Source organism: Aphelocoma coerulescens, chromosome 5 (assembly GCF_041296385.1).
Source record: "Aphelocoma coerulescens isolate FSJ_1873_10779 chromosome 5, UR_Acoe_1.0, whole genome shotgun sequence".
In the NCBI taxonomy this organism is placed as follows: domain Eukaryota; kingdom Metazoa; phylum Chordata; class Aves; order Passeriformes; family Corvidae; genus Aphelocoma; species Aphelocoma coerulescens.
Genome location: NC_091019.1, coordinates 66,117,239 through 66,130,480, shown reverse-complemented (window position 1 = coordinate 66,130,480; position 13,242 = coordinate 66,117,239). Strand labels below are relative to the sequence as shown.

The window sequence follows — 13,242 nt, the reverse complement described above, 5'->3', positions numbered from 1 at the left end:
CTATCCATTCCCTGCCATAACAGGCAGCTGCCTAGGAACATTTTCACTGAGGACTTTTCATCTTAACTCTGTGTTTTGCCTCTGTCAAAGAGACCTGCTCCAGGTACCCCATGGGAATAACTGGCTGGTCCCTCTCCTCCACGGATGGCTCACGGCATTGTGTTTCTCCAGTGCAGAGGTCGTGGCAAGGGTGTCCTGCCCAAGCAGGGACGTGCTCCTGCTCCAGGCAGGGACACACCTCCTGCCCCGCCAGACCCACCTGGGAGGTGTCTGAGCACTTCTTCCAGCCCGCTCCGAGTTACTGGAGCAAAGTCCAGGGCAATCCCATCTCAGGGAAGGAAAATAAGATTTTCCCCAGTGCTGCACAAGGCTGAAGCCTTAAGGGTGTCAGGGCTGCACGGGAGAGATCCCAGATCTTGTTCTGGGCTCTTTTTATCTCCTTAAGGAAGAGCTGTTGGTGACAGCTGGAGTTTTGGTTAAAGACTTTAGGATAATGATTTAGGGGTCAAGGCATGAGGAGAGGGAGGCCTGGCATCCACAAACAGGGGAGAAAGGCAAACTACCCCCACAGAAATAACACCAAACACATCCAGGAACCCTCTCCCATCCCCTCCTCCTGCCACTGACATGGGGATTCTTCTTCCTGCCACAAATATGTACATTTTTCATCACATGAAAAAAAATATAGCAGGAGGGATTTGAGAGAGCAGAGACATGAAACTCCGTGTTTTCCCTGAGAAAATCTGATGGGAACGAGCTTGGCAGACTGAGGAGGGCCCAGGCACAGTGAGGATACAGATGGAGGGTCTGACAGAGCTGTGCCCTGGGGCAGCACCAAAGCAACACCTGAGATGGAAAATGAGCCCCCTCAGAGCTGGGAACACCTCGGGAGCTCATCCCTGAGCTCAGGGGGTGCCCTGCCCCCAGGAGCTCATCCCACAGCCGTTGTATCCCGCCCAGCAGGAGCAGCTGCTCCAGGATCCCGCTGAGCTCCCCCACAGGAGCTGTGGCTTTGTGCGGAGAGTTACAACTAAGCCAGGATCCAACCCTAACTATAACCACCTTGGGGATCACACTGAGCCCCAAAACTCCCCCTTCCAAGGGCCAGGCAACCACAGAATCACAGAAGAGAATCACGGAATAATACCCTGAGCTGAAGGGACCCACAAGGATCTTCAAGTCCAGCTCCTGGCCCTGCACAGGACACCCCAAAATCCCACCATGGGCCTCAAATTATTCTTACTCTTGTTAAGGTTCAGGATTTTTCAGGCTGGTGTTGCCATGGTGGTGGATCCAGGATTTTGGCATGTGGAGGTTTGGTCAGGCAGTATCCTCCTCCCGCCTTCATTTCCTCTGTCTGCTCCTGAGAACCCCCTGGGAAAGGAGGACCCAGCTGGTTTGCCAATAGTACCTGTAAGGACATTCTGATGTACTTAAAATGAACAAAACCCCCCAAATATCATTGAATCCCTGAATGGCTTAGGTGGGAAGGGAGCTTAAACTCTATCCCATCCCACCCCTGCCATGGGCAGGGACACCTTCCCCTGTCCCAAGCTGCTCCAAGCCCTGTCCAACCTGGCCTTGGACACTTCCAGGGATCCAGGGGCAGCCACAGCTTCTCTGGGCACCCTGTGCCAGGGCCTGCCCACCCTCCCAGCCAGGAATTCCTTCCCAATACCCCATTTATCCCTGCCCTCTGGCAGTGGGAAGCCATTCCCTGTGTCCTGTCCCTCCATGCCTTGTCCCCAGTCCCTCTCCAGCTCTCCTGGAGCCCCTTTAGGCACTGGAAAGGGCTTTGAGGTCTCCCTGGAGCTTCTCCTCTCCAGGGTGTCAAACTGGTTTTCCTGCTGGGAGCCTGCTTTGGGGGATCTCTTCCTCACTTCCACAGGGAGCTGGAGGAATACCCAGAGACCAGGACAGGGCTTTCTCCTGATGATACCTGTGGGATTTTTAGAGATTCTTCAGGATCCTCATGGCATGGTTTCAGCACACTCAGGCTCACAGAAACCTGCTGCAGTCAGGATGTTCTCCAACACCCCTTCCCACCTCTACTCCTCCATTTCATTAACAGATGGGAAGATCCCAGGGATCTCTCTGATGCCCCTTTGCCTGTAGCACACACACACCTTCGGAGGTTTCAGGTTCAGCTTCCTGCCAATCCCAGCCACTGTTGCATCCCGAATCACAGGAAACAGGGCTGAGACATCCCTGGGAACCATTCCCACCCCTCCCTGCCCACAGGCTGCAATGACCAGGGCCAAGTGCTCTGGGAAAGCGCCTCTCTCCTGACTCACCCTGGCAGAGGGCACTTGGCCCATTGTCTCAGATCCCTCCAGGACAAATCTACCCCTGGAGTGCCATTGTTATATCAAGGATGTCATTTGTTTTCACAACCGGAGAATGTATCTAACACAGATACTAAACGCAGAGCGTTATTATATTCCCTCTTCCTTCCTTGGAAAGCCACAAAGGTCTTTGAAGGATCGGTGCAACAGAGGCTTTTCCCATCTCTGTCAAAAGAGGGAGTGAGGAAAGATGGGCTGCACCACATTAAAACAGGTTTGGCCTGATGGTCCAAAACGATTGGAATCGGATTTATACTCAAAGAGATAGAAATTCTCTGATTGATGAGTATCAATTTCCACAAGGTTTGCTTAATTTGGTGTTTCACGTTGCTGTGACAGCACCTGGACCTCTGGTGGGGGGCAGACCATGGAAACACAGCCGTGCAAATCCATGGAAAACAATAAATGCAAACCTTGGTACCTGCACTGCCCACGGGTTCCTTATGGATAAGGAAAGATAAGGAAAGATAAGGAGCAGCCAGGCCCAGCTGAGTTACCACAAGGTCCCACAGGTATTTGCTGCCCTTCTCCCCAGGCTGTAACCCCTAATCACTTTATAACCATGATTGCTTTTTACTCTCTGGGCTGTAAACCCCCAGCAGGTACACGGGACACCCCATCCACTGACACACACTGTCAGCCAGTGCTCACTTTTAAAACATTTACCTCACTTTTAAAACATTTACCTCACTTTTAAAACATTTAACTTACTTTTAAAATATTAAACTAACTTTTAAAATATTTAACTCCTGCAGGCTACCCAGTAACTCACTGGGGGTTGCCAAGGACCTGAGAAGGGTTTTAATTCTCAAGCAGGTGTTTGAAACGGAACTCCTCCTAAGAGCTCATGTTTTTCAGGTGATTTAGAACATATTTGGGTATTTTAAGTGCTTTTTTTGGGTATTTGATCTTGAAAATCAATCAGCAGTGTAAGACTGTGCTGTATGGAGTAGACAGTGCCCAGAGGTGCATTTCCTTCCCTGGGGGTGGTTACACGGAGTAGATTTAAATCCTTTTTCTTCAGGCTGGGCATGGCTGAGATGAAGAACCTGCTTTGCTCAGACCATCACACTTCATCTGTGGTGACACATTTCCAACCCACGGCTGCTTAAGTCGCTCTCTTAAAAATAAGAACCTGTCTTTCCAAGCAAATTCCCATTTTAAAGGCCGTGTTATGTCCTGGCTCTCCCAGGTGAGCTGCAGGGGCTCTGCAGGGACACAGCAGTGGGATTCCTCAGACAGCAAAGCCTTTTTCTGCTTTACTGAAGCTATTTCCATTTGCTTCCTGTTTACCCTCCTTCCTGTTCACTTAAGGAAACCAACAGGACTCTCCACTGAAATGTTCCAAAAGTAGGTGGTGCTCTCTCTCCAGCTTCTCCCCCATTCCCTGCGGGATTGGTAAACGTGAGCTGCCAGGATTGACGTGCACAGAGTTTATTAGTGACTAATTTGAGATCTTAACTACCCGAAGTGCTGAGTGCTCAAATGTCTTGTTGCTATCTATCCTCCTAAAGAGCAGGAATAATTCCTTCAAAAGCATTGCCAGACCGTGGCAAATCTTCCCCCGGTGCACAGACTGTGAGGTCGGGAAGGGCAGGGAGGATCCTTGGAAATAAATCCCAGCACAGGTGGAAAAGCATTTGGCTGAGTGAATCCCATTTCTCTTCTGAGGAAGAACAACTTACTGTGCAGTGAGCAGGCACTGGAACAGATTGTCCACAGAGGAGTCTCCTTCCCTGGAGACATTCCAGAACCAGCTGGACACAATCCCTGTGCTCTGGGATGGCCCTGCTGGAGCATGGAGGTGGCACCAGGTGACACACTGTGGTCCCTTCCAACCTGAGCCACTCAGGGCGCATCCCCACATCAGTTTGGGATTTCTGTGGGAAGATGTGCAGCTCATCACTTCCCTCTGGCAGGTTTTGAGCCGTGGATGATCACGGGAAGATCAATTTTGGGTGCTCTCAGTGGGTCATGCAGAGGCAGAAGCTGCGACCACAGCCCAGAGCAGCACGACTCAGGCACGGGCCCTCCCAGAGATACTGGGAAAGGAGCAGGCAGAGGGATAAGAGGGATTGGAGCAGGGTCCTGTGTCTGATATCAAGCACAGACAGGCAGGAGCCCTGCAGGGAGAGGAGCAGAGCAGGAAGTGCTGCTGAGTCGTGGGAGGGCCCGATCCCCACACGGCTTCAGTGCAGGAGCAGCTCAAAGAAGAAACCCTGGGCACCTCTGCAGGTGCTGCACAGGTCCCATCACTTTTCCAGGAGGGAAAGGACAGGAGGAGTTCAGGAAAGCTGTTTGCCAGGTGAAATGGGCAAAGGCAAAGGGGGCCAAGCCCTATCTGCACCCAGTCCCCAAGGATGGGGGACAACACAGTCTCCAACAAAGGAGAACAAAGCCAAGATTCAAGAGGAGACACCCGAGGAACAGCATGTCTGGGTGCAAAAGGGGGAGCAGATGATGGAAAGGGAACTGCCCCACCCTGCAGTTACTCATTCCATGGGGTTCCATGGTACCCAGAGGTGGGTGACACAGCCCGGACAGCCGAGCATCCCAGACCCAGCCCCGTGTTCCACCACCTGTGCTTTATTTTCACTTAATCCTTGAGATCCACGCTCCTCAGCTGGCAGATCCTGCGAGAAAGCCCCAAAGGAACCTCTCAGCTCTTAAAAAGGAAAGCAGAACAACCTCAGCACGGTCGCACCCTCCCCTCAACTTTGCACTGTCAGAACAAAAGCACCAGAAGTCATTTCCTGAGAGCACAAAAAGCCGCTCCGAGGCCGAGGGAAGAGTGACTGATTCCGGCTCATGGGCAAAGGCAGGACCTTAAAGCTCCTGACATCACCTTTCTCTACTATTTTGACCACTCGTGGTCTCTTGCTGCCTGATTTAATGAACTGACCAGCACGGAAATGGTCACACGGAGCAGAGCCAAGTGAAAACCCACTCATGTCCACATCCCGAGGTTAATTTAAGCCCTGCAAATATTTAGCTCTGTGTTTAGATAAATATCCCATGTTAGTGAGAGAGGAGACTGAACCAGCTGCATCCAGCAGGATCAGGGCTTGCTGCAAATCCCAATCCAGTATGATAATTAGCAGCATTATCTGCTGGTTTAATCACCAGAGCGTGAACTCTGGCAGTGCCCGGCGCAGGCAGGGACACTCCTGAGCCCTGGGGTCAGCAGGCTGTACCCTGGCACAGCCTCTCATCAGAAGAGGCCATGAATGGTGTGTTTTCCTTGGCATCCTCCCTCTTGGCTTGCTGCAGGAAAGAGCAAAGCCTTCCTCGAAAACTCCTATTGACATCAGGGAATCATGGAAAATCCTGAGCTGGAAGGGACCCACAGGGATCATGGATCCAACCCCTGGCACTGCACCGACCACCCTCTGAGGGAAGAACCTTTCTCTGATCTCCAACCTAAACTCCCCTGGCACAGCTCCAGCCATTCCTGTCCCTGCTCACCAGAGAAAAGAGCTTGATCCCGTAATAATTCTGTAGTCTAGGAAACCTCCTGTTCTCCTAAAGACACCAAACCATTCCCTCTGGCAGCTCCAAGAGGGACAGCTTTCCATGTGCCAGGACATCAGCCATATAAATCAACTCAAAATTTGGTATTTTTTAAGGGAATGGGAGGATATGCTGAAGTCAATCCTACACAATCCCAAGGGAATGCACACTGTGCTCTCCAAGAGGAGACCCCAAAGCGATCAAGTGCATCCCAGTGGAAGGCGTCCCTGCCCGTGGCAGGGGATGGAACGAGATGGGCTTTAAGGTCTCTCCCAACCCGACACAGTCTGGGATTCCACGATTTTGCTGGATTTGTGTTCCAATCGCCGCTTCCCCCATTCACTCGACGAGCTCAGGAGCAACCACGGGCACAGGCTGGCTCTCCCGGCAGGAATGGGGTGGGCACCCCCTGCCCCAGCAGCCCAGGCCCGGAGGAGCAGCCTGGCAGCGTTCCCGTGTCCCTGGCAGCGTGCCCGTGTCCCAGCCCTCGGGCACAGCCCCGGGGCGCGGGGTGGGGACACGGCCCGGCGGCGGGACCGGCCCGACGAGTGTGTGCAGGAGCTGCTGTGCCCGCGCTGGGCGTGCCGGGGCACAGGGCAGGGACGCGCCCCGAACGCTGCGTGTCCCGCGCGGTGATCCATGGAGTTTCACCCGCTGGAATCACAGGGAGTGACCCAGGACTACGTGGAGTCATAAACCCGATGATGCATCACTGAATCACGGAACGGCTGGGGCTGGAAGGGACCTTAAAGTTCATCCAGTGCCACCCTCTGCCACGGGCAGGGACACCTCCCACTGTCCCAGGCTGCTCCCAGCCCCAGTGTCCAGCCTGGCCTTGGGCACTGCCAGGGATCCAGGGGCAGCCACAGCTGCTCTGGGCACGCTGTGCCGGGGCCTGCCCACCCTCGCTGTACAAACCGCCCATCCCAAGGCAGGGTTCCTGTCCCGCACAGGGGCTCATTCCCGGGGCTGCTCCCTGTCCCGGGTGCGGTCCCGGGGCCGCTCCCCACCCCGTCCCGCCGGGTGCTGCCCCTTTAAGACGCGCCCCGCGCCCCGCGCGCGCCCCGCTCTGACGCGCGATCGCGTGGCGCCTCTCCCCACCGCGGCCCCGCCCCCTCCGCGCGCCGCGCACGCGCAGCCCCGCCCCGCCCAATCAGCGGCGCGGCCCCGCCCCCCGCGGCGCCCCCGGGGGCGGGGCAGCGGCTGCGGCGCAGGCGCGCCGGGCGGGCGGGAAGGCGCGGGCGGAAGGAGGGCGGGGCCGCGGCGGGGCGTGGCGGGGGCGCGCGGGCGCATGCGCGGGGCGGCGGCGGGGCGGAAGCGGGCGCGAGCGCGCGCGGCCCCTTTCCGGCGGCGCGGGCGGAGGGAGCGGCGCGCGGGGCCCTCAGGTACGGCCGGGACGCTCCCGGGCCATCGCGGCCACTCCCGGCACTTCCCGGCGCCCCCCCCCCGGCCCTCAGGATCCTCCCGCCGCCACCGCGCCGGCACCCATGAGCTGAGGCGCCGCGGCGGGAGCCGAGGCAGGAGCGGGCGGAGCCGCCGCCGCGGGCCCGGCGGAGCAGCGGAGCCGCCTCCCCGCCGCCCCATGCGCGGCCCGCGCTGAGCCCCGCCCGCCCTTCCCCGCCGGGCCGGCGCTCGCCCTCTCGCCCTCCCTTGGATGCCGCCGAGATGGGCAAGGTGCTGTCCAAGATCTTCGGGAACAAGGAGATGCGGATCCTGATGCTGGGGCTGGACGCGGCCGGCAAGACCACGATCCTGTACAAGCTGAAGCTGGGCCAGTCGGTGACCACGATCCCCACCGTGGGCTTCAACGTGGAGACCGTCACCTACAAGAACGTCAAGTTCAACGTGTGGGACGTGGGCGGCCAGGACAAGATCCGGCCCCTGTGGCGGCACTACTACACGGGCACGCAGGGGCTCATCTTCGTGGTGGACTGCGCCGACCGCGACCGCATCGACGAGGCGCGGCAGGAGCTGCACCGCATCATCAACGACCGGGAGATGCGGGACGCCATCATCCTCATCTTCGCCAACAAGCAGGACCTGCCCGACGCCATGAAACCCCACGAGATCCAGGAGAAACTGGGCCTGACCCGGATCAGGGATAGGAATTGGTATGTGCAGCCCTCCTGTGCCACGACGGGGGATGGACTCTACGAAGGGCTGACGTGGTTAACGTCCAATTATAAATCCTAATGGGAGAGGAACTATTTAGTCTACAAAGAATTAAAGAAAAAAAAAACAAAAAAAAACACAACAAAAAACAAAACAAAAAAAAAAGTAACCCACGTGGCTTTCCAGAAGAATGATTCTCTACTGAAAAGTAAAAACAAAAACGCATCCATAGGATTATGATCACCTTTCTCCAGTTGCCACCCTTTCCTCCTGCACCCTTGGCTGGATTCCTGTTCTAACTCCTCCTGCTTGGCGTTAGGATGCTCTAACCTCCGAATGTGACACGAACACAGGCACTAGATGCTATGGCAGACTTCCAGCAAACAGGGGAAGGACACATTATAGACTTGCTAAGTAACTTTTTTTTGGTTGTTTTTTTTTTTTTTTCCTTTTTCCTCTCGATAGCCCTTTGCTGGTTTGATTATTTTGGGGGATGTTGGGGGAGGGGGTCCATTTTCAGTGTATGCTTTCTGGGTCTACTTTTTTGATTATATATATATTTTTTTTTCTCTCTCTCTCTTCTCTCACTTTGCTGTAGATTGCTACTTTTTTGCATTCCTGCAGGATATGTTGCTAGGTCGACTTCATCTAGTAAACTGAAAATTGTTGCTTAAAATCAAACCGCAGTCTGTCTTTTTATATTAAGGACTTTTTTTTTTTTTAAGTTCTGTTAATCTGTAACTAAACAGTGACTCAGTCTGGCTCCACGGCTCAGGCTAATGAGGGGAATTCTTGCCTGCAGTGGCAGAGAGTGGGAATTCCACTGTAAAGTGTTCAAAGTGCGTGTCGGGCGCTGGGAAATGTAAGAACTGCTTTGGAGTGTCAGCTGGGAAGTTCTGACCATACATCATGCATGAGGAGGGATGCAAAACCAGCTCCCCACACCACATAGCAAACAAGGCATGAACGGTGCTGTAGTTCCAGGGTAGGCACTGGGCAGCTTTTTGTCTTAAATGAGGTTTGGTTGCAGTTTTTTACTACTTGGTGTCAGTCCCCGGGCCGAGGCTCTTTCCAGCAGATGCAGCAATAAAATGTTGCAATGAGTTTGACTTTAAATCAGATGTTTTGGCAAAAGTCCAGCACTGACTTGCCTCTCGCTTCCATCTCAAGGCAGCTGGAGAGTACCTAAACCTTTAAAGGATTCCTGATTCTTTCCAATAGAAAGAAGGAAGTTGTTATTATCATTATTGTTCTTTTTCCATGCTGGAGCCTTCCGAAGGGGCGAGTTCCGTGCTGAGCTCTGCTCGAGCCGGGGGGTTCTGACATCAGGAAGGGCCATTTTGAGGAAATCACTTCTTGCTTTAGTTTTCCAAGCCTGGACTGAGCTCCTGCGAGTGGCTGGAGCCTCGCTGTGTCCTGGTTGTTGCTGTGGTCCTGTAGGAAAGGGAACTATGTTGGATGTCTGAGGCCCATTGAGTAACTACTAATGAGAGCGGGGAGGGGAGAGAGAGAGAATCGACACTGAATGTAAACTTCCATAATTAGTTCTTAAAGGGCAAGCAGCTCGTTAGCCATGTCACAGCCTGTAGCTGGGACTGGCCAATCAAAAACCCCACCCAGAGTGAGTATTTGCATAAAAACTCAATCAAGTATTAATTAACGCTGGGTGCACAAACTGTTAAAGCAGCTGGTTCTTATTCAGCCTTAAGGATTAACTTCCGATTTCTTCCAGGAGTTAAAACTCCGTTGGGGAATTCTAGGAATGTATGCTACAAAACCAGAAGAAAATGGCTTTTATTTTCCTTTTTTTCCTTAATTGTTTTCTCTTTTCAAGAATATAAGTTTTACATGGAATTGGGGGCATTACACTACATTGCTGCAGTGGCGACTCTGCATGCTGAGTACATTGTACATGGAGCTCTTACCAAAGATGTATGGGAAGATAAAAATCCTGAATTCACTTCTGAAATCCAATGCTTTGGACCACTTCAAAGTCCTCTTAAGAGTATGGTTCCAAAAAAAAGACTTTTCTGGATGTGGGTTGCAAATGGGACTGGATGGGTTCTTGGTGCTAGAAGATAGAGCATTGATGGACTTTGTGAATTAGAGAGAGTCTGCAGAAGCTTAATGTAGAAATAACTCTTCCATCTCAGCCCTAAAGAAGAGGAAGTGAGATTAGTTTATTTTAATCCAAGGCTTTTTGCCATTGGAATATCACTGCTCTATTTTCTAGCTTTTATTTTTTTTTCCTGTTGCTGTAACTTAATGAACAGTGTGGTGGTATAAAAACTTAAAATTACAACAATATGGTTACTGTTTTCTTCTGGAGCATCAATAAAATAGCCAAGCACAAAGTAAATGCCTAAACTGGAAAACTTGAAGCTCTATTAATGGTTCTTGAACTTTCTTAAACCTATTCTCAGTCAACATGAAAACTTCAATACCTTCATTTTTTGTCTGAGTTGGTTTCCTGTGTTTCCAAGCGCTGGGGCAGCCTTCGCATTAAGTTAACTTCACAATTTTGTATCCCCTTAGAAGTAACTTTGCTATTCTGTTTTGTAGGTGAAAGGAAACTGCTTTTGCTTCTGGATTTTTTTTAATGTTTTTTTTGGGGGGGGGAGTGGGGAGGAAGAGATGGGGGAGAAAAAGTTACTGGAACGTGGGGCAGAGCCGTCAGAAAGAAACGGCCGTTGCCACCGAACAAAAACCCACAGGTTTCACTTCCAATATGTCCTTTCTAGGCTGTAGCTGGACCTCAGCACGAGGTAGTGGCTGCCAGTAGGAAAAAGTGGGAATTCTGTACGAAACAAACCAGTCTGGAGTTCCAAGTGCATCGATTTGTGTTCATGTGAATTTATGGAGTAAGTTTTGAATGGCGTTAAATCGTGTCCGACCAAGTGACTGAGTTTGTGGCCTGTGATCTCCCTGACTGAAGTACCCAGGAATTTTGTGTTCTCAATATGGCTGTAGTGTTGGTAAAGAACTAATAAGCAGAAAATAAAGCAATTATACAGCGGAGCTCTCCTGGTATGTTACTTATATTGAATTATGAGAGAAGCAGAAAGGGGCAATCTGGTGCTGGAGTTGGGCGTTGTGCTGGCATAAAGAGGGCTCTGTTCTGGATCTCCCAGATTGAAAGCCTGGCTGTAATTCCTTTGAGAATTAGATGAGAGACTATTTTTGTAAGTGGAAAAGGAGGATGCTGCTTTAATATTCCCGCTTGAGCAAATTTTATTGTCAGGGTTCTCCAGCCTCGGTGCCGGCCCCACGTAACTCGGGAAGGTGAGGGCACGGAGGGATTGTCACTGCCGTGTTCCAGGGAAGAAATTCCTTGGAAAGGGCAGCCATGAGACCGGTGTGGAATATGCAGGGATGGACAAAAGGGCCGATGAGTGACTAGGGGTGTTTGTGGAGTGACAGATGTGACGTTGGGACTCTGTGGTGCCTGAGTAGGACACGAGTGAGCCGATAAAAGGACTTGGGCAGGTGCTGGGGCTGCGGGGGGCTGGGAGCAGCGGGATATGGATCCTGTGACAGCTGCCATCCCCTGGGAGAGGCAGCAGGGTCACAGCCGGAGCTCTGCTGGCGGAGGGCACGGCGGGGGCTCCGAGGCTGCTCCCACAGCTGCAGGTGCCAGGCCGGGTGTCAGCCCTGCACCTGTCTCCTCGTTGCAAAGCTTTGGGAATCCTCAGGAGCATCGTTACCTGGTCTAGTGAGCAGCACCCCTGCCTATGGAACGAGCTGAGCTTTGAGGTCCCTTCCCACCCAAACCATTCCATGATTCCATGATTATCCAGCCAGGTGGGCACAGGGGCCGCGGGGCCACCGCAGCCGTGATTCCCCAAAGCCTTCCCCTGCCAGGGTGTTCAGCTCTGTGTGCCTGACTGTCAGTCCAGGGTGTGGCTGGGCAAATGAACTTACTCTGACTTAATTAAACTCCTCGGAGCTGGGAGACAAGCAGGGGGAACTGGTGTGTCTCTCGCTGTAGCAGTGAGTCACATTTCAAAATGCCGGCGCTTATCGCGTCCCATCGGAGCGTGGCGAGCCCGAGTCCGGACCACGCCGTGAGTCAGCCCTCAGCAGGGCTCTGCCCCCGGCCACAGGGCCCTGTCCTTATGGACAGGCCTTGGAAAAAGTGTGCCCACCATTCGTAGTTGGAAATTATCCCTGCTAATGCAAGTCCTCCCAAAGGAATGTGTCCGGCTTTACAAACATTGTCAGAACAGCTGGGCACGAGGGCTGTGAGAGCCTGGAGGACCTGAGGTGATAGCCCTTCTCTATCTGGGGTTTGGGAATGGGAAAAAAGGGACTGCCAGGAGCAGAGACCTTGCTGTGGATGTGGAAGCAGCCTCGGTGTGAGCACTGTGACTCAGACTTCCCTCTAACACACGGCTGTGCTTTTTATCTTGGATTTGCTTCTGATATCTGTCCAGCCTGACAGGCTCAGCGTGGGGAATCTGAAATCCCCTCAGCTTTGGTGCTTTCTGGAAGTTTAAAAGAAGCTTTCCCCTCATCTCATGGGGAAGCATCAGCTCCCCATGGGCTGTTGGTGAGTGAGTGTCACCTCTGCTGACTGACTCAGTTCCTCTTCTGAGGTCCTGCGCGTGCTCTGGCACCGCTCGTGTTTCGGAATTATGTCTGAGCAAAGGCTCTCAGGGCTTCAGGCTGAGGTGGAGCCCCACAGTCCCTCTCCCTTTCAAACATGGGAGCACCCAAAGAGCAGGATGGTGTAATTTTCACCCTGTGTCAGCTCTGGAAGGTGCAGGGGTGAGTCAGAGCCCTGGGAGCTCTGTGGAAGGTGGTTTTTACAGGCGGGAAATGGGGTGTGCAAGGGGGTTGTCCAGGAAGTGGCTCTGCTCTTGCTTAAGAACAGGTATCTCTGGCCTCCTTAAGAAAGGAGGGGGGGAAAAAGTCAAGATGTGAGTCACTGCTGAGTCTCACAGTGGTTTAACAGGCTCTGGCCCTTGCTTTGCCTCAAGTTTTCCCTTGCAGAGGATGCACTTCACTCCTCTGTTCCTGGTTTTTTTAGTTGCATCTTCCAAGATAGCTTTAGTTAGGAAAAATGCTTCAGCAGGGTTTAGTGGGTGTCCTGTGAGATCAAAATTGGTGATGCTTGGAAATTGGTGACACTTAAACTACTTTATTTTTCCTTGGGGGTTTTCAGGTGAGAGCAACCCCCAGGGGTGCCACCAACAACTCCTGGATCCGTACAGGATCCCTGTGCTCCAGCTGCCTTTCAGTGGGTGAAAACTCCCCTCAGTGGTTAAACAGAAAA

The 13,242-nt window shown here is 52.9% G+C and overlaps 1 protein-coding gene across 1 annotated transcript; it reads left to right on the top strand.

Annotated features, from left to right (window-relative positions):
* Positions 1 to 7,144: 7,144 nt before the first annotated feature.
* ARF6 (ARF GTPase 6) lies at positions 7,145 to 8,648 on the top strand. The gene has a single exon (XM_069018683.1). The coding sequence runs from the start codon at positions 7,521 to 7,523 to the stop codon at positions 8,046 to 8,048; it is 528 nt and encodes a 175-aa protein (XP_068874784.1). The 5' UTR covers positions 7,145 to 7,520; the 3' UTR covers positions 8,049 to 8,648.
* The last annotated feature ends 4,594 nt before the right edge of the window (positions 8,649 to 13,242 follow it).